General features: G+C 40.8%; 3 protein-coding genes and 1 pseudogene across 20 annotated transcripts in view; 1 reads left to right on the forward strand and 3 right to left on the reverse strand.

Moving 5' to 3' along the window:
• Positions 1-4,256: 4,256 nt before the first annotated feature.
• Aps (diphosphoinositol polyphosphate phosphohydrolase 1 Aps) lies at positions 4,257-6,925 on the forward strand. The gene is made up of 4 exons (XM_018008626.2): positions 4,257-5,353; positions 5,682-5,780; positions 5,886-6,041; positions 6,107-6,925. Exons 2-4 carry the CDS (start codon positions 5,682-5,684, stop codon positions 6,392-6,394), a joined length of 543 nt encoding a protein of 180 aa, XP_017864115.1. The 5' UTR covers positions 4,257-5,353; the 3' UTR covers positions 6,395-6,925.
• Positions 6,821-9,696, reverse strand: aln (divergent protein kinase domain 1C). Its single transcript, XM_018008629.2, has 5 exons — positions 9,128-9,696; positions 8,902-9,054; positions 8,701-8,838; positions 8,434-8,642; positions 6,821-8,371 (listed from the first exon to the last, which is right to left on the reverse strand). Exons 1-5 carry the CDS (start codon positions 9,275-9,277, stop codon positions 7,783-7,785), a joined length of 1,239 nt encoding a protein of 412 aa, XP_017864118.1. The 5' UTR covers positions 9,278-9,696; the 3' UTR covers positions 6,821-7,782.
• A 1,608-nt stretch (positions 9,697-11,304) lies between these two features.
• The window catches only part of LOC108613886 (Glucose transporter 1), a 95,448-nt gene continuing 85,695 nt past the window's right edge, over positions 11,305-21,057 (reverse strand). For 4 of the 18 annotated variants that reach the window (XM_089468600.1, XM_089468599.1, XM_089468598.1 and 1 more), the window contains exon 17: positions 19,924-20,356. In XM_089468600.1, coding sequence (XP_089324726.1) covers positions 20,260-20,356 — 97 coding nt within the window. In that variant the 3' untranslated portion in view covers positions 19,924-20,259. The other 14 variants (XM_018007660.2, XM_089468594.1, XM_089468593.1 and 11 more) reach the window with 10 other exon arrangements.
• LOC149269461 (glucose transporter type 1 pseudogene) lies at positions 11,977-15,758 on the reverse strand (annotated as a pseudogene).

The raw sequence follows: 21,057 nt of genomic DNA on the forward strand, positions 1-21,057 counted from the left end.
CTTGTCTTGGCTTGGCTTGGCGTTTCTCTGCTCTGCATCACTCTGCTCTGCTTTGCTGTGACGTCCAAGTTAAAGTTTATAAACTGAGGAAAAGCAAACGCAGAACTCAATTCAAGCGCCTGCTGCGGCAGCGACTGCGGCTGCGGCTGCTGTCCAATTTTTTTGCGCCGCCTTTTGTCAACTGGCACTGCAAGGTGGCCCGGACGATGGAGATGGCGACACACAAAAACAACAACGAGATACACTGATAGAAACAAAAAAACATGCAACAAAAATGCCAACCGCAGGCACTTGATGCCAAGCGACGCTGGCGGCGCTGGTGGAGCTGGTGGTGCTGGTGGTACTGGTGGCCCAGGTCCCGACGCCGACAGAACGTGGTTAGCAAATTTATTATGTAAACGGAAATACGGCATATCCTTGCCCAGTGGCGATGGCAGGGGCAGGGGCTGGAGCAGGGGCAAAGGCGAAGGCAATGGCAAAGGCAAAGGCGACGGCGCCGCAGCAATAGAAATAGTTTTGCGGCTGTCGAGGCAAAAAGGGCACAGAAGGAGAGGGCGAGCGGGCGAGCGGGCGGAGTAGGAACGGGCACAGCACCAGGAGCTGAAGCTGAGGCTGGACTGAAGGAACTGCCGGAGCTCGTAAATCGCATAAATTGTATAATTCTGTTCATTGTTGTTGTTTCTGTTGTTTGTTGCTTGTTGCTGTTGTCTGTCTTCTGTCGTCCGTCGTCTGCTGTCCGTTGTCTGCTTTGCGAATTTGTTGCCAAATTGCGTTCGTAGGTGAACCTTTGTTCTGCGGGCCAGCAGAAAGAGTAGCCCAAAATGAAACAATATGTTGCCCAGTCAGCCAGCCAGCCAGCCAGCCAGCCACCCGGGCAGCCAGCATAGCCAAGCATCCGCACCGCCAACACTCCGTGCCGCGTTCTATTGAGCATTGGCAGCACGTGCGCAGCAACCGCTGCGGCTGCTGATGACAGCGATAGCAAATTAATGACAGGATCAACACCTGCGGCAGGACTGCAGTCAGCAGCTTTGGATTGCCTCTGAATGAGAGCAGACTGATTCAATTCCGACTGGCTGTCAATTAGCAGTAAGTGTCGCAATGCCGCACCTCAACTCAACTCAACTGAACTCAACTCCACTGAAGAGCCACAAATCTCAGCATGCAACGGGTCGTATACGTAACGTCAGAGATGACAGGATATAAGATGCCAAAGAGCAATCATTGGCATCGATACAGATACTCGAAACTTAGGAGAAGGAGTCTAATCACTGAGTTACAGAGCGTTAAGCAAAAGAAAAAGTGTGCAATATAAATATATATATTATGATGTCCCATAACGGAACTTGCACTATTTTGGTAGCTCGAGTAGAGTAAAGTGGAACTTAACCATTTAATGAGAAGGGTCTGTAAGATGAGCAAGTAGAAATGCTATAGAGATGGAGTTTACGTCATTATCTAAATCCTGTATTCAATACACGAGTCTATAGTAAATTTAATAGATGGGGATACGTACATCGCGTCATGTCATGTCCTAATGAAGAATATATGTATCTAAGTACTTTCTGTGACACCCACATACATAAATAATAAATCGAATTCCCATATCAAATGCGCTCAGCAACTAAAAATATTTTTAATTACAAGATTATATGTATTGCTAAAATTTAATGGGTATTATCATTAGCCTAAAATTATATATAATTTAAAATAAAAAGAAAATATTTGTACAAATATTGAGTTCAATATTAAATAAGGGGAATTAAAATCAAAAAAAAATCAAAATACTGCCAAGGCTAATTCGGACTGTGTCGCTACTAGACCGTCTCAAGGTCATAGGCAAGTCAAAATGGCTTTCATTTAGAGCCACAGCAAATTAACTCTATGTTTTGTTTACACACACGCTGTACTTTGAAAAAAAAAAAGAAGAAAACAATAATAATAATAATAATAATAATAATAATAATAATAATAATAATAATAATAATAATAATAATAATAATAATAGTAATAATAATAATAATAATAATAATAATAATAATAATAATAATAATAATTATAATAATAATAATAATAATAACAACAACAATAATAATAATAATATTAATAATAATAATAATAATAAATAAAAAAGAAAATATCATATTTATAGTCTTTTGAAACGTTACAATCCGAGGACAGACATAAAAATATAGAAATGTTGATTGTGATTATGTATAGTTACATATATGTTATATTTAACGCAAATATTTGCATGTGTATAAGTTGAATATTTGAGATAAATCGAATGAATAATTTGATTTACAAACAATTCTTTTCGTCACCTGAAGTCTTTAGATGACGAAGGAATGTATTCAAACTTTAGTTATTGCAGCCCTGGTGCCAATTGGCAGCTCAATGCGACAATGCAGCCCTGGCAGATAGTAAATTTTTGCACTTGATTCGATTGTGGTCGCCGGACGCATCAAGTAGAAAAAGTTTGCGAGCCAAGAGGACGCCTATTGCAAATTTATGGCTCTGAATTGATGTGCAACAAAGCGTGCCACAGATTGAGGCAGAGAGCCAGACGGACTCAAAGTGGAGCTGTAACTAAACTGAAAAGAAACGTTATCAGAGTATCAGATACAGAAATTCATTGATCTGCGGCTCAATTAATTCATATGAATGCTAAGAGCGAGGAAAAAAAAACAATAAAGATTTCGGTGTCTAAATTTAAACGCAATCAAAAGTCAAAGAGCGAGAAAAACGCGTGTTAAACAGTTTAACACTTCTGCATGGCCACGTCGAGCCAAACACCCGAAGAAAGAAATGAAGCTCATAATTCATTGGAATCGCACACAGAGGGAGAGAGAGAGAGAGCGAGAGAGTGAGAGAGGAGATCTGGGAATGTCTAAGAAAGCCAAAAGGAAATGGCAATGCATTAAGAAATAAGCAATTTGCTTTGCCAGAGCAGCAAAAAGCGGCAGAGCAACAGACACAGGGCGCAGGATGTGGAATGCAGGATGCAGGAGGCGGCACAGGACCAGGACGCAGGACACGGGCCACGGGCCATGGCAGCCAATGTGTCGCGACTGTAATGCGAACGCAGAGGCTGGCAGTGAATGCTAAAGGCCAGCCAAGGACATACAGCACCCGCCCAGCCCCTGCCCCGCTCATCCTCGCAGAGGGGGCCCTCAGTTATCCTACGCTAAGTAGTTGCATTAAAAGCTTACAACCGAATATCCAAAACCCAGAGCTCAGCGACTGCAACAAATGCAAAGCAAGTTTTCCAGGCGCCCAGCCCATAAACTTTGCCACGCCCTTTTTTGTGCGCCCTTGCCGCCCCTGCTGCCGCCTCGGATTTTTTGGCAGGCGCTCAAGTAACGTCTTCCATTGCGGCAGTAAATCATTTCTCGTTGCCTGCTCAGCCAGTTGACAAGCTTAAAGCTGTTATTAATTCGATATGAATAATCGATGTGAATCGAGTGATTCGATAGCTGTCGATCGCTGAGTGAGTGAGGATTATTGAAACGGTTCATTATGGATGCTTAATTCCTTAATTCCTGAATAGTATAATATCTTAGTGAGTGCTGATAAGTTTCGATATCAGTAGATTAAATTGTTTTTTAGGATACAACATGATATAAATTACCATATATGTATATTCGCGATCTGGTTGATTCACGTTATAATTGGTAACGATTAATATCGACTCGAATTGATGTAATCATATACCATTATAAATACAGATTGGACAATTAATTTAGATAGGTATGGATAGGAATATTTAAAATGATTAATTTTATAGCAGTCTCCATCGATTAATATCGATTTTTACATATATGATGTAAATATCAGGGGATACTTTATGGATAATAGTGTTAAATAATTCTTAAATTTAATTAGCAAAACCATAATGATACGCATGTTTTATTTAATGATCTTGTAAACGACTTTGACTATAAAATCAACTATTTTTATCAACTTAAATTGCAAATCTAGTTCAAATTTAGCTTTACTTAAAATATTGTTATATGTGTGCATAATCAATTTTTTTTCTTATACATTTTGTTTGTTTAATTTATTGTAATTATTCAATTTTGAATATGAATAAATCTTACAAAATTACAAGTTTTCTTTTGCCTCATATGGCGGTTGAGCTACCGCCATCTGTTGCCTTTTGTATGTAAACAGCTAGTGCTGCCAACCCTATAATACTGCGTTGCCAACTGCTGCATGGGGCTGCCCACTGGTGTAATTAGTGGCAGTTTCGTTTTCCGCAGAGAGGTCACACTGTTTTTTGCATCCTCCTCTTTGTCGAGCTGTTCGCCGATGCAACATTCGTGAAATTGTTAAAATTGTTAACTTTTGACAGTGGCTCGCAGCTACAAATCGTAACAGTGCAACTAAAAAACGGTGTTTAAGGCGTGACACGTGTGTTTGTTTGCCGAACGCGGCTATTCATCACAATTTCGGGGCGTGTTTGGAGCGAGAAAATGGAAAACGCATGTTTCGTGCTCAGATAAGGCCCAGCTGTGCGTCGGTCTCGCTCAAATTCAACAAATTGCGAAAAGTTTCCGGCTAGGCTTACAATCGAACAACACAGCAACTGCGATTATCCAAACATCAGCTGAAAGCAGGACAAAGGCTGTGACAGAAACAACAACAAAAAGCACTGCAACAACAACAACCCAACACGAATACAACTACAATCCCACTTCGAGCACACGCACCATCCAAAATACAGACACACACATAAAAAAAAAAAAAAAAACCACAACAACATGCACCCACTGCAAAGTAGTTAAATAATTCTGCCCTGTCTGCGCTTTATTTCCTCTTCATTCTTGTACTCGTTTTAATTTCAACAAGTTTTCTGTTCTCGCTTTCCCCACATCTCTTTTAAACCATCCGACGCGCAGTTCTTTTTTCGTTACTACACAACAACAACAACAACTACAGCAATATACAAAACTCACACAGCCACAGACACACACACGCACTCACACATACAGTACATACACGTACGGCTCTCACACGAACAATCCGACATACAACAGTTTATTTGCTGTGACGCAGCAGCCAACAAAAAGCACCTGCAAATACGGCACGAGACCAGCGACCGGCTCCCGGTGCAGCTGTCATAGCAAAAAAAGCAACAACAGAAACACACACATACACACAAACACACTTGTTGCAAACGCAGCAAAAGGAAGAGGCGGAGAGTGAGTGAGCAAGCAAGCGAGCGCGAGCCTATAGAGGGAGCGACTACGAGAGAGAGAGAGGGAGATAGAAAAGGGACGTCAAGGCGGCCGTCTCTCCATTAAGTGCCTAAGCAGTCAGCTATCAGCCACCGCACATTAAAAACGCAAAGGTAAGCACCCAGATGTTTGCGAAAGTGTTTCAATCATCATTCATGACACGGCTAATTCACAAACGGCAAACGGTACCCAGCTCACGCACACACGCACACACAGACGCGCACAGGCACGCACACAGCGCACATAAATAAATCGTTGATAAGCCGGCGCTGCAGTTACCGGCGGCCTCTCAATCGAATGTCTGATAAGAGGGAATCACGATTCTCATGTGCGCGCACATTCAAATTAAACGCGACACAAATTAAATGATAAAGCTGAATGAAATATGGCCCGAATCATTGCGAATTGTTCGATACACTAACCATATCTTTATGCTTGCAGATGGTCAAGGAGAAACCCAACTCGACACGCATCTATGATAAGGATGGTTTTAGACGGCGAGCTGCCTGCATTTGTGTGCGAGCCGAGAACGAAGACGAGGTAATCGTCGATACTTTGATTCGATCTATGGCTCAGTCACAATGAGATTTGATTATTAGTTGATAATGAAATTAAATGGCATAATAATGCTCTAATCTATTGCAGGTTCTACTGGTGACTTCTTCACGCCGTCCAGAGTTGTGGATTGTGCCAGGCGGCGGAGTCGAGCCAGAGGAAGAGCCCTCGGTCACCGCCGTGCGCGAGGTTCTGGAGGAGGCAGGCGTTGTTGGCAGTCTGGGACGCTGTTTGGGTGTCTTTGAGGTATCGAGCAATGAAATGAATTCATGAATTCAAGTTTCCATATATATATTTATGATGCTTTATAGAATAACGATCACATGCATCGTACCGAGGTGTTCGTAATGAACGTGACCCAAGAGCTCGATGAGTGGGAGGACTCGCGTAGCATTGGACGCAAGCGCCAATGGTTCACCATTGATGATGCACTGTCCCAGCTGGCATTGCACAAGCCCACCCAGCAGCACTACTTGATGCAGCTGCAGCACTCGAAGACGCTGGAGAATGCCCACACGCCAGGTCGTGTAGTGAACGCTACCCATCCGCCGATCTTGGCAAACTCCGCTTCTGCAGCAGCGTCGCCCACAACGGCATAAAGACAAATGCAAAATGAATAAGCACCAGCATACGCATACATACACGGACACGGACACAGACACACAAACACACCATGAACCCATATGCCCATATTATTTGCACTCCCACATTTTGACATTTGAAAAATTTACAATTAGACAGGCAGTTCATAATTTCAGTACGTTTAAATCATTAACCAACACCCGCTCCCCGCTCTCCGCTACCCATTACAATTGACTAAGCAGTCCGCATCCCTTTCGAGTTTAGTTTAAGTCGAACGCTACATTTATGTTTTTAGAAATTGTATTGAGAAAAAATGTATGTACTTTAAATAAGAGAATGCATGAAAAAGAAAACAAGCAAACACTAAATTAACAAATGAGAATAAATCTACAACAAAAATGTAATAATTTTTGAGCGCATAGGGCACTTTTTGCAAAACGAAAACATGTACTAACAAATACGATATCTATTAGATTTTTCTACTCTTTTATAATTTACTTAAAACATCTTGATTATTGTAATAAACCATTGGAAATGGCTTTAAGGAAGCGCTAAAATTAATTAATTATGCTAAGCGCCCTAAATCATATAACAAACAAATATAAATTCTAAATTATAAAATTATAAACAAAGAGAGAAGAACACACGAAACTATTTCGTTCGATATCTGCCACGATTAAACGATTGAACAACCTCTGTATAAACTTTTGTTACAGGTAGAATCATTAGAACACTAAAATAATTGACTATCGATGCCTATGCAAGAAAAAGTATAAAACACAAGGAAAAATATAAAACAAAGCTATGCCGGAAAAAAATTAACTTATTGTAAAATAGAAAAATATGAGACATTAGTGAATCCAGGTAAAATCAAAAGGGATTCCTAATCAAGCTACATTTTAACAATAGGGCATATGCACGCTGTACTTTTCAAGAATACAAGGCAGAATAAATAAATGATAAATACATATAAAACTTTAAAACTTAAAATGTCATTGTGATAAAAACTAATCAACACTTTTATGTAGCTCTTTTTGGAATACACTTTTGAGCACTCTCAAAGACGAAATTTTAATTCAGGTTTGAAGCGCCCGCGAGGCCAATTGATTTTCAATGTGAACTCGAAATAAGTTGCAGAAAAATAAAATACTTCATCGGCAAGCTTAACAATAGAGAAACAAACTGTTTCAGTTTAACAATAATTTATGACAATTTAAAACGAAAATAAAAACACAAAACCAAAAAAAAAAAAAATTAACAGCTTTATCATATGTTAAAAAACTTTTATTTCTGTTAATTCTATATGCGTTACTTAATTAAATCTAATATCTGTAAAAATTCTACCAATTGTTGAGCAAGCCATCAGGCGTAGTTACCAATTCTACCACATGTGCATCCTTGCCAGCTAAGCGCCTCCTCGCTGGCCCAGCCGAGAGCTCTGACTGTCCACCTCAACGTCCGAGCCGGAGGCCGTGATTACCGCCTGCAGCAGCTGCTTCAGCTCATTGTAAAGCCTGAGCGCAAGCTGGAGACTGGGCGCCTGGCGACGGCCTGGCACCTGGTGCTCCTTGGGCGGCTGCACGCACATCTTCACAAGCTTCTGCAGCGAGCGCGGCAAGCGTATGCCACTCAGCAGACCTGGCTGGAAGGTTCCACTGCCCAAGAGGACGTGCTCGCAGAATATCTGAAAGTTGTTGTTCTGCTGGATATGTGTGCAGGCCTGGCGCTCTGCGTCGCACAGTCCGCGACAGGAGTGGAAGCCGCAGTCCTGATTGTTGTGGCACTTGACGCCATTTGATATGCGCTTGTCTAGGTAACTCTCGACATAGACGTGCTCCGCGCTTTGGTACTTGAGGCGCCTGTCGGGCGTGAGTCCGAAGCGATTCACCTGCATCTTGCACATACGCAGCGGCTCCGGCTTCATCTCCTCCAGCCTGAATATGTACTCCATGATGTTGATAGCGTGCTTCAGGCGCTGCTGTCTATTGGACGAGCTGTCAGGTACGCAAAAGAGATTCAGCCAGATGCGAATGATACATGTTTGGCATTTACTCACAGATACTGAATGATGCTGGGATTGGCCTGCACGATCTCCAAGCCCTCCGTGGCATAGTAGGGGCCACACGAGCCCAACACCGCCGGAAACACGGAGTCCTCGTCAAAAAGCTTGCCCATCATGTAGTTGTTGTCCTTGAACAAGCGCCAAAAGCTAACCATCTGCTGTGAGTTATTATCCGCAATCTCCTGGTTGACCAGGGCACGTATCTGACATACGAATGAACAAATTTAACTATTTTGCTTTATGAGAACCTCAGATGATTACCATATTATCATCCAATGTCACATTGTACGCCAGGATGATGTGCAGCTTGACAATCTCGTGAAACTCCTCGATTTTTGGGTAAATCTCCTCGCCCTTGCTGTTCGTCCAGCTCAAGTCGTCGTCGTTGTGCTTCGCCAGCTGCGTGGAAATGCCAACTGTAGTAGTCATGGCAACTGAAGCCCTAATATCAAACTGACCTACCTTTACGGCGAGCATGTCGCCATTCTTTTCAGCCGTAAACAGAATCGTCTTCATGTCGTTCAACGGGCATTGGAAGTTGTCGAAGGCCGTCTGGCTGCTGCACAGCTCCTCGCAGAGGGATCCACTGAACTCGTGCTGCTCATACTTCTGGCACTGCCCCACAAATAATGTATGTACATATAGTCGATGCTCGACCTATAAATAACTTGCAAATTTTCTTCCTTACCATGTGCGTGAGGCTCCTGTGAGACATTAGCTTAAAGCAGAAGGATAAGTTGAGGAACGCATAGCTGAAGACACCAACCGCCAACAGGACCGCAATTAGAACCGTTCGCTGCATTCCTAGGCGAAATTTGCGACGCAAGGCAGTCAACATATTTTATTGTGCATTAAATTTTCATCTTCGGCTCAGCCTTTCCTCGACATGCCCACTCGCTGTATACTATACAGCAGCGCATACAGGAACTGTCATCTGCGAATAGTTTGCCGTGTTTTGCGCATGGGCAGTACATTCGCACCCTGATGGCTAAAATGTTGAGGCACGTTGCTATGGGAGTGGCGATAATTCATTGAAATCGATAACACCATAAGTTTCCGAATTGTATTCATTTTCAGCAGAACATCCTAAATTTCGAATTCACTGATTTCCCAGGCCAAGATGATCTATTTAGAGATCAGTATTATTGACATCGATTAATATATCGTCGCATTCCCGCGAAAGTATCGTATGTTGATTTTCAGCGAAATTGGGATTTTAATGCAGAACGGTTACTTGCAAAAAATAGCAACTGAATTCGTTCTAGTTTCGGAGTAAATCTACTTTAATTTAACCGTATGTATAGTAACTTACAATACAAAAATTAAAACAAGCTTCTCCTGTAAAATTACATTTTTCGACATACGAATATTTCGCGGGAATGCGTCGGTATATTCCTACTTTAAGCAATACATGTGCATGCACACTGCTCAACAAGAGGACGATGTACATTCTCTATTGATGTTACTGTTTTAGAATATATATCAGTCAGCTCTATATCAGTCGACAAATGGCCCTACATTTATTTATTTAAATAGATTTAAATGCGTTTTGCAAACCTCTCCTTAACGCCCAGTTATTTATGCACATTTGAAGAGAAACATGGCGAAGTATATGGTTCATTGTGGATCACTTTTGCTATATACGTCTTACTTGTTTCAGACAGATTTCGTAAAGTTTAAAAAATAAATACCAGGTATTTTTTGCTTGCGGTTTTTATATTGATTTTCGATTGAGCTAGTTAAGAATCAAAGTACGGTTCAATCTTTCTTTTTTCCGGGACAGATAAAACTTTCTAAAGATATTTAAGCCCATACAATAAGCTGAGAAAAAATCAAGTAATTCCATTTATAGCAATTGGATAACAAACTATTAGCAACCTTTTCTTTTTTTAATACAAAAATAATTACTTTAAGGAAATGAAGGAGTTTCCAAAAAAATCTATTATTTCTATTCTTTGCAAGCTCTACATGCAAATGTAAATTCAAATGATTTTTTAAATTGCGCTCAAGCTGAAGAGAATGGAATATTAACTGGTTTCTCATATGCAGCCCGAGAGCTATCTACCAATTAATCGAGCCGTAATTTATGAACTGATATTATGTCATGTATTATTGAGTTCTATTCAAGTTCTGGATCATCATGACCTAACAGTCATATATGCATGCATTCCCGTTTGCACCATTAAGAAAAAGTCGTGTTTATTGAAATTATTACTTAACGTATAATTCTTTATTTATACTCTTTGCTAAATTGAGCAATTATTTACTTAATTCATCAATTTAATTTCAATAAGTTTTTCTTTCTTGCATTTAAGTGGTATTAGAGTTTTCATTATTTGTTTCTGTTTTTGGTTTTGGATTTTCATTTGTTTTGTTTTGGTTTTTAGATTTGTAATTTTTGGGTTTGCTAAAAATAATGTAAATTCATAATTACATACCTAGTTCAAGTTTATTATTGTATATCATTATATTATTAATTATTATTTTCCATTGCCCATTTTGCTTTAACTAACGCAAACTCATATTTGTCTAATATTCTGTGTGCTTATGTGTTGTGTGTGTGTGTGTGGGTGTTTGTGTGTGTGTGGCTATGTATAGTTGTGCCTAATTATTCACCTTTATAAGTATTTATCATGTATTTATATACTTAAGATAACTCCCCTGGTATGGTAATACATAATTTTAATAGTTATGTACACAACTATATATTGTTATGACAAATGCTAGAACATATTGAATTAACTGTATCTATCGCCTATGCTCCGCCCACAAATCATAAAAAACCTTTAAGAAGTGAATCAAAATCAAACCATCCGGTTCAGGGAATCGACCAATCCTCTCCATGGATCCATTGTAAGGGTATAACTTTTCTGCTAACGGCTCTCACATTTTCTTTTATTTTGTTTTTCTCTTTTATGCTGTCGTCTAATTGTTTCTGTTAGTTTGGTTTTGTCCTTTGGATTTTTGTTTTTGTTTAAATGTTTTCTCTTTGCAGTTTTTTATTATTTTGTGTTGTGTTTTGCTTTCAACTTTGTGTATGATTATCATAAATTGTTTTGTTTTGCTTCTGTTTTAAATTAATTTTGTTTTGTTTACGCGAACTTCACAGTGTTTAATTTTTGCATTCAGTGAACATTAAAATTGTATGCATCATTAATTGGATTGGTTTCTGTCATTGTTGTTATGAACTAATTTGTCGTTAAATTGCATAGTTAATTTATTGCGTGTGTATATTTAGTTGCATGGGCGTCGATTAACTAAGTTGGGTTTCCAATTGTATTATTTACACATCTGCATTTGACTAGTGCACACAACATTAGACTAGTTCGGCTCAAGTGATATGCATCCCAGATACTCCCCCGATCGGAAGTATCTCGGCTGTTTATCCTTTCAAACTCACAACCAGTTAACATCGTTCGTATTCGTGTTAGCGCAGGTCTTCTTCCTTTTATTATTAATTAATTTATTTGTGTCTTGCTTTTGGCTTTAATTAATTAATTTTTCTATTTTATTTTTAAATTTTATGCAATGTTAACATTTTTCTTTTGATTTTGATTTTGCTACAAAATCGCTGCCGCGTGGCTTTTTCTTTTTGTTGTTGTTTTTTTTTTTTTTTCTTTTTTAGAATTTGTTTTTAATTCATTTATTGTTGTGTTTTACTTAGTTCTTTAAAATAATGTAAAAAATCTGCAAGTCGCATGCTCCTCGTTATTTAATGTGCCATTAAAAAATGTCTATGATTTTCTCTATATGTATTCATTCTTATATTTACAACAGTTATTGTTTTATCATCATCATCATCATCTTCGTCTTCGTCTTCGTCTTCAATCGATCTCTCATCGTCGATCTATTTTGTGGTTGTTTGTTTGTTTTTACTTTTATAAAACCTTTTTGGCAGTGCATTTATATTTATTATTCCGGTTTACCTATTTTTATGATTACAGCTAATGACTACAAATTATATTAAGTATATTCCTTTCTTTATGTAATTTATCTGTAAATTAATTTAATGATTAACTAACAGCAAATATTTACAGTTCTTCGTCCTTTGTTTACCATTAATTTTTTTGTATTGATTTATTTGTGTCACGCAAGGTACGTTCGATTGAATAATTTATTCAAATTATAAGTCTATGTGTATGTGTATGTGTGTAATCAATATATGTAAATTGTTTACATTTAAAGAAATTCAAACTATAATATTTCTATCAAATACAATTGGAAGACAGTTGTTGGGATCCATGCAATCAACAAAAATTGCAAAATAAACACGAATCGAACCAAAAACTTAAAGAAATGATAGGAAATGTAGGGAAAACTTAAATGTATCTTAATTTAATATGAAACTTTGGTAATTTTAAAAATATAATAAAAGTGTTCAATTGTCGTTTGAGCAACACGGCATATTGCTTATACATAAATTGCAAGCATTCCCTGAAGAAACTTCTTTAATTTCAACCATAAAAACTCGCTTATCAAATTGTAAATAATTCCAAAAAAAGAACAACAACGAAAATCACTTTCCTATATGCGATATTTAATATTAACTTACTGACTTAGTGGAATGCTCAATAGCTTGCATTTGTATGTGTTTGCTACAGTTGTTTGTTTTGCTTGCATATGTTAATAATTTTGTAGTAGTTAAATAGTTATATTTTGTTTTTGTTATTCTTACTGCATTTGCTGAAACTCTAAATCTTGTAGCGCTCCTTCGATCACTTAACCCTAATAAATAATTAGTTAAAGATGTTTAATTCTTCATTTTGTTTTTCTTTTTGCTTCTTTTAAAACTATACTTTGGTAGTTGTGCATTATTATTTTCATTTGCTTCAGATTTTGTTTTTTCTTCCTATTCTTCTTTTTTGTTTTAGTTATCTTTAAGTTAAATATGCAAATTCAAAACCTGTTCTTATCTTTAAGTTGAATATACAAATTTTCATACTTATCATGTATACGCACTGTTAGCTTAGGTATTTTTAAAATAGTCGTTGTTGTGGTTGTTCTTCTTGTTATTTGGTAGCTGGCTGCCGTACTCGAATGACTTAATCTGCCTTAGTGTAAGTGTGTCTGTGTCTGTGTGTGTGTGTGTGTGTATATCGCACAATACAATTTAGCTTACCACAAATAAACAATTTTTAAATCATCTTTATCATTTGGCAGTGTACAAATTTAAGTTATTTATTCATTTCGCGATCTGCGTGTGTGTGTGTGTGTGTGTGTGTGTGTGTGTGGCGACGAAAAATGTTGAATTATTGCTTTTAGAAAAGAGTGAGCTGAGAATGCAATCGAATGGTCCGTCCACAGCTAATCCTCATCCAGGCTCTGCGACCGCCGCGGCTGCGTCGCCCGCGACTTCGAGACGACCACATACTTGCGGCCAAAGTAGGGCGAATCTAGGGATGGGAATAGTAAGGCTGATCAGCGGGGGTCTGGCTCACGGTCCCGGATCACTTCTTGCGCAGGAAGTCTGTGTATTTGCGTGCACGCTTGCGCACCTTCTTGAGGGCGTTGCCCAGCCGGAACTGGTCCTCGGTCAGGTCGTGGGTGCCATAGTGGAGCGTGCTGCTGTTGTTGGTGTGGGTGTTGGTGTTGGTGATGGTGCTGGTGCTGTGATGGTCATGGTCATGGGCATGGGCATGGGCGTGGGCGTGGGCGTGGCTGTGCATGTGTGGGTGCAATTGATGCGCATGCGTGTACTGGCCATGATAATGCGGCTGATGCTGATCGAAGTGGGCGTGGTGCATGTACCCATCGGCAGCAGGATTGACTGAAACCGATGCTGGCGACCCCGGCGACATGGGCTGCGACAGCAAGTTCTGCTCCGAGGCGGCGTCAAACGAGTCAAAGTGCAACGATGACGAGTGCTCGCTGGTCGTGGAGCCACCGCCGTCGAGGTGCATGCCAGCAAACTCCTTGGGCAGCTCATCGATGGCCAGCGGCTTCTCGAAGTGCGAATTGCCGGACATGTTCGAGTAGTCGTAGCTGGGATACGTGTAGGGCAGGTAGCCGGCGTGGTGCGCCTCGGAGCTAACCGACGCCTCGGCCTCCCGCTCCCGCTCGCCTGCTCGATTGTTGATGAACTTCACCTCGTTGGCGTTCCGCTCCTGGCCGCCGCTGCCAAACACAATGTTGATGTTGTTGCTGCTGCTCGAGAGGTTGATATTGCTGGGAGACAGCGGCTCCTGCTCCAGCGCCGCCTGGGCTCCACCCGAGTTCTGATTCAGATTCGTTTCCTTGCTGGAGCTGGTGTGGCAGCTGCGCTCGTACCGATGGAAGCATTCGCCAGCGTCGCTTGAAGCCGTGTTTGTGGTGTTGGTGTTGTTGTTCGTGTTGTTGTTACCCTGCTGAAAGTTGTTCTTGTACTGGAACTCAAGCGCATTGCTGGGCTGAAACGGATAGTTCTTGGAATTGTTGAGCACATCGCCCGCCATCGGATTGCCCTTGGACAGGTACTGATGGATGTCCTCGCTGGTGATTTGCAGGTCCTGATCCAGATAGGTGTTGCACTGTATGTAGTTGCTGCAACAGTTGTTGTACGGCTCTCCCTCCTGGTCCTGGTGAAACAGTATGGTCGTCGACTCCTCGAACTCGCAGTGGTAGCTGCTGCCGCGTCGCTTCCGTGCCGCTGCCGAGGTGCTGGGCCTGTCATCATACAGGGAGCTCTTCCAGCTGCTGGTCTCCGTGTTGCTAGTCAGCTTGCGGCACGGCTTCATCTCCGGCTGGGGCACGTGCCAGGCCTCCATCTTATCCTCCGCAGTCGGCTCCGTTGCCTCAGCAGCTCCACCCACGGCGCCCTCCAGCTCCAGCTCAGTGGGCGACTTGCCGTCAGCCAGGAAGCTCCAGCGAATGGGCGACGGCGAGCAGGCATACTCGGGCAGCTCGTTGCTCAGGGCGCCCTTCGAGCTGTGCCGGTCCAGCGTGGAGCTGCGGGAGGGCGTCACCGTGGCCAGGCGCTGGTCGTGCTCGGCCTGGTTGCTCTCGTCGGCGATTTGCTTGGCCCGATCGAAGATGGAGGTCAGCGAGCCGAGTTGACTGTTGGGCCGACTGGCATTCAGGCCCCGCAGGGATATCGACGTGTAGCTGGGCTGGCGCGCCTGGAGGCGCTGCTGCTTGCGCATGGCGGCCGATGCGGACTTGATGGAGTTGTTGCGGCTCAGGGAGGAGCGCGAGCCGTACAGGCTAGTGGAGTCCGTTTGGTAGCAGTAGTCGGAGCTGGTGCAGCAGGAGCTGGGCCGGCGCGACGAAGTGCCGTACAGGTCTTCTGCAAAGTACTGGGCCAGCTCGGTGCGGGACGAGCTGCAGCAGGATTTGCGCACCATTATCTCCTGCACCTCGCGGTCGGCGCATGCCGCATCCTGGCAGGCGTTAATCGAGCTGCAGGACACATCCGTGACGGAGCGATGGCGCCGACTGCTGCACACATGCCGCGAAGTGCTCTGCCCGCCGCCCGAGGACGACTGATGGGTGTGGGCGCCAGGCAGGCTGCCGCTGCCCCCCACAGCAGCGACGCTGTGCTGCCGGCGTCGACGGCGATGATGATGGTGCGAGTGCGATTGTGACTGCCTCTGACCCTGCTGGCTCTGACCCTGGCCCAGGTGGGAGTGATGGCTGTGCGGGGATGTATGGCGACTGTGATGCGGACTGTGACTGTGGCTGTGCTTGCGCTGCGATGGCTGTTGTGCTTGATGGCAATGCGAGATGACGGCTGCCGCCTCCTGCTGCTGGAGCGGCTCATGCTTGTGTTGGGTGCTGTTCGACAGTAGCGGCGGCGCTTGATCACATACGATATCTTTCTCATAGCTACAATGCACGTAATCGTGTGAGGTGTAACAGGACTGATGCTGATGCTGATGCTGGGGCTGTGCTGCGACTGCAGCGGCAGAGTTGATGGCGGAGGAGGAGGACTGGTGGTGCTGCTGGTGCTGCTGGTGCTCCTCCTCAGCGCGACTCGTTGAATGTACACTGGCAGTTTCAGGAGGTGAGCCGTTCCTCAGTCAAGGCCCGCTGTTCTGGCAGGCAGGTGCTTGCTGACGAAGGTGATGGGGCGCAGAGGCAGCGCTCCGGCCCTGGTGTGTACTTCGGCCGCCGTCTAAAAATCGCTCGGATGCAGCTACAAGAAGCGCAAAGGTGCCAAAAGAACAAAATGAAAATCGAAACAGTTTTCCAATTAATAGAGCTTCCAGTAAAACTTGATTTCAGTTCGATTTATTTCTCTTATTTATTCGAGCTAGTTTATTAGTTTTCTGGCTGTATTTACTTTTAGTGGTAGTTGTAGTAGTGGCTAAGTCTAACAGTGCATGCAAAAAGTACATGCCAATAATACACATGCGCTCATCTATTTCGATTTACAATTTACAAATGATTTCTCGCCTCGAGCGAATGTCATGCAGCCTAAAAAACGTATTTAGCGACTGAATGATTTATGGTAATGAAATGAATTGTGATTTGTGAAGCAATTCTCAAAGTTATTTCCGGACAATTTTGAATACAAGATATAACCCGCATGATTTTTAATTTGCTCGCATTATTGGCACCCTTTATGTAGAACAGTGGTTTCTTGAAAGGTGCTAGTTTTTTTTTTTTTTTTGTTTTTTTTAGATATATTGTTTACTTAGCCAATTCAATGTTATTGCTCAACAAGGTTTAGGCAGGTCCCGAGTTCTCGTTCACTTGCGTACTATAATGGGAAACAATAGGAAAAGAAAACAAACAAACCAAAATGATGTATATTTAAAGCAGTTGATCAACCAAGGTTCTCAGCACTAGAGCGAACCCCTCTGCAGTTCGTTGCAGCTTAGCCTAGAAGGTTAGTGATACGAGCAGATACTGTTAACTGGTTAACTGACGAGCTGGGTGCGATTGTGTGTTAAGTCTTGTCCAAGCGGCACGCGAGGCATTTTCATGTAAATGCTTTGTGGCTGGTGGCCCAATAGCTGGTGTCTTATAAATTGCTTGATTGGGGACTCTGTGAATGTGGCTTAGGGGCTCTTAGTGTAGTTGCTGTTAACCTACATGACATTCTTCCATGCGCCGAGTGCCTGCGAAAGCTATCGTCTCGCCCGTAGTCAGACTCATTGTAGTAGCATTTGCGATTAGGAACTGGCGTTTGTATATTTGTACCGTAGTTTGTGTAGCAGGCCGTGGAGCCGGCTCCACCGACACCGACACCGCCGCTCGCATAGCTCGTCGACGCTGGACCCAAGAGATTGGTGCTATCACTTAACGGATATGGACCCATGCCTTCAACCGTCAACGAGAACGAAGTCGTACCAAAGACTTTAGTATATAATTTGCAACAAATTGATTTGGAATGTTTTGTTTTTGTTTTTGGTTCATGCATTATTCAGATTGTCGCCAATAAATCAGTGACGTTTCCCAATCGGTTACATACAGTAGGTTCATGTTTTATTATTATTTGATATTGTGAATGATGGTAGTATTGTTGTTGTTGTGGTTGTTGTTGTTGTTATTTTAGTTGTAGTTGTGTATAAATCCAGTTGATTATTTAATTGGTTTCCAATATGTTAATTGTTGTCGTTGATTTCGAATTTGTTTATTATAATTTTAGCAGCACAATTCAAATATTCCCAGATAATTATGAATAGTTTTAAAACGAAAAATATGGCATGGTTAAAATTATATCAAATTTTTAATACTTATATATTCTAATAGTTGAAACATTTAAAAGCTAATATTAAATTGCCAAAAGGAAGAGATTTGAGGTCAGGCATGCATAACAGAAAAAGCTAAAAGCAACTAATATTTATATAATTTGTGATGATGATGCATATTTCCTAATGGCCCTAGCACTAGATGTAATTAACCGGCGTTCCTAGGCTTGAAGCCCTGCTTCTAAGACCTTTGTCCCCTTAGCCCCACATAGTATCAATTCATATTATATTTATAAAATAACAAGTCTTTAGCTGTTATAATGAGATCGACACATCAAGACATACGGACAGACAGGCAGAATAAATTCGTCGCTCTGATCAAGAAGATACTTTGTGGTGTCGCCCACGCCTTCTGCATGTTAGATACATTTAACAAAATCATCATACCATGATTCTGCGCGTCATTTTCATAGAAAGATCAAAGTTCAGTTTATTAAATTCGAAATTATATATTTTTAAAGCTCTTCCTTAATATTTTTTAATCCGACACCAATTTATTTTATTATATTTTAAGTCTTTATACTTCTTTTAGACTCCGATTAGTGTAAATTAGTCAATCAGAAAAAAAAAAAAAAAAAAAAAAAAAACTATAAGTATATATAACTACAAGGCTTTTGAAGAACTACAATTGCAACTAGTTTAATAATACATTTTGAATAAATAGTAATTTTGTAGGAATAAATATTAAGAGATGTATGTTATGAGCGTAAGTCATGCCATGTTGCATGCTTCACGAGTTAGACACATCGAAATGGCTGGAAATGTGTGGATTCGAGTAAAAATAAATGTTTAAATGGAAATTAAAATGGAAATTGAAATTCAAATTTGAAGAGAAATGTTTGCTAATTAATTATTAAAAATATGTGTTAATGCGTAATTTAGTGTATTATTTTTGAGAGTTTCACCATGTCGCTGCTTGTGTCTGGGTGGGACATTGCGTATACGCAATGTGTAACACTAATATGGCGGCATGTTGAATATGTTTGTATTTATTTGTATTGTTTAAGTGTATATAAATGTATATACATATATACATGTACATGTATGAGTGTATGAGTGTATTAGTGTGCATGTTACAAGTGTAAGTGGGTTTACTTTTTGTTTTAGGCCGAGCTAAACATCTATTTTCAGTTTACCTAGAGGTCATTATGTTGGATGTGTGTAATTGTGTTTGTTGTACAACATGGATACGTAAATATGGTGTATTGTTTTCATTGGTGTTTGTTTTTAGGTTCATTTTTGCATTAATTTTTGTTTTTTGTTTTTTTTTTTTTTTGTATTTTTGTTTTTGTTTTTATTGAACGAGCAATTTGCACAACAAATAATAGATTGAAATTAAGAACGTAAGTTGGAATTTTGCTTGCAGTTTGTAATTCGTTTTTAAAATTCTTACGTGAGTCATGTTGGGTCTTCTCCTCAGATACCATCAAGGCGGCATGCTCGATGCCAGAATTCATACTTTGTGGCTCCAAGCTATTTGTGCAGTTTAGCATACTCCTGAAATTCGCACACTCTACGATTATGTTTTAAGTGTAAACGTATTTAAAATTTAATTTTTGCAAACTAATGACAGCATTACGAGACATTGGGCATAATACGCGAACGCCTACAGAGAGGAGCAGGTGGGGCGATCAAAATCGGGACCTTGTATTCTCTACACCTGTATGTGTGTGTGTGTGTGTAGGTGGGTTAGCCTCAGCTGAAAGAACTTAGAGCATATGTTTGAGCTGGCTTGGAAGTTATTAGGCGCGGTCGCTACATGAAAACGAAAAGCAAAACCAAAGTCGAAATAATAATAATAAAAAAACAACAATTCAAATAACTTATGATAATATTTATTTAGATAAACAGAAGAAAAACAAAAGGGAACTTAATATTAAAACGTATGAAATAAATTAAAAGTAAACAAGACTAATCGCAAGAGCTGTCGCAAGCAAACTTTTCCGCTCAGTTCCACTTCGAAACTCGAGCGAAATTGAGGAAAAAAAGTGATTTCCGACTGTTGAGATTGCGACTGTTTCCTTGTGCACACATTGAAATGCCAATTAAATTTGCAAGGACATTGCAACTGGGCATGGGCTGGGCTTGGGCGTGGGCGTGGGCGGCAATGTGGGCTGGGGCGTGTGCGGGGGACAACAGCTGCCCTACTTTACTGCACTTTGGTTCGCGTTGCATTGGAGTCACGTTGCGATATCTCAATGTCCGCTGTGGAGCTACTGTTGCCATTGCCGTTGACACTCTCCCCACTAAATGGACAAGCAACATAATCAAAATGTTTTGTTAACTTATATGACTGTGTGTGCGTGTGTGTGTGTGTGTGTGTCGCTGTGTGTGCGTGTGTGTTTTTGTTTTGTCAGTTGTTGTTGTGCTCTGTTATTAACACTGAAAATTTGTGGTGCTTTAAACTAACCAATTTATTAAGAATGAACAATGAGCAATCAGGACAAAGACTCGGAGGGGGATTGTTTAGATGTAGGGGCGCTGCATGAATTAGAAATTGAATTGATTGAAATACATGGATATATGTATATGCATACATACATACATATATAGTTCATTTTGGGGTGGTGGTGGTGACATGAGAGAGATAGAATAGAGAATTACAAAACGGTTGATAATGAAACATGGCATTTAAATAGAAGGGTATACAGAGTACTTAAATTCATATGAAATATTTGAGTAGTTTGTATATTTAAATTGCTAAATATGAACTTGTATTGATTAATTAGTTTGTCAGCTGTAGCCAGCTGTTAATTGATTGTTGTAGTAGATTTAATTATTTTTATTGTAAATTGTAATTTGTAATTTGTAACAAAAGTAACGAGTAGAACAGGCAAAGTTAAGCAGACATGCCGAAAAAGTATGAAACTTTGAGCGCAAGTTTTCATAGAATTTCATTGATTTGTTTTTTGTTTTTGTTTTTGTTTTTGTTTTGTTTTAATTAGTT

Source organism: Drosophila arizonae, chromosome 4 (genome assembly GCF_054131065.1).
Source record: "Drosophila arizonae isolate 15081-1271.41 chromosome 4, UAZ_ARI_1.0, whole genome shotgun sequence".
Lineage (NCBI taxonomy): Eukaryota > Metazoa > Arthropoda > Insecta > Diptera > Drosophilidae > Drosophila > Drosophila arizonae.

Bases quoted from the DNA above. Each gene is read 5' to 3' on its own strand.
- Aps (XM_018008626.2), top strand. From the start codon at position 5,682: ATGGTCAAGGAGAAACCCAACTCGACACGCATCTATGATAAGGATGGT. The intron at 5,781-5,885 runs GTAATCGTCGAT...AATCTATTGCAG, and splicing joins GAGCCGAGAACGAAGACGAG to GTTCTACTGGTGACTTCTTC. The intron at 6,042-6,106 runs GTATCGAGCAAT...GATGCTTTATAG, and splicing joins GCTGTTTGGGTGTCTTTGAG to AATAACGATCACATGCATCG.
- aln (XM_018008629.2), bottom strand. From the start codon at position 9,277: ATGTTGACTGCCTTGCGTCGCAAATTTCGCCTAGGAATGCAGCGAACG. The intron at 9,055-9,127 runs GTAAGGAAGAAA...TTTGTGGGGCAG, and splicing joins ACAGGAGCCTCACGCACATG to TGCCAGAAGTATGAGCAGCA. The intron at 8,372-8,433 runs GTGAGTAAATGC...CGTACCTGACAG, and splicing joins CCCAGCATCATTCAGTATCT to CTCGTCCAATAGACAGCAGC.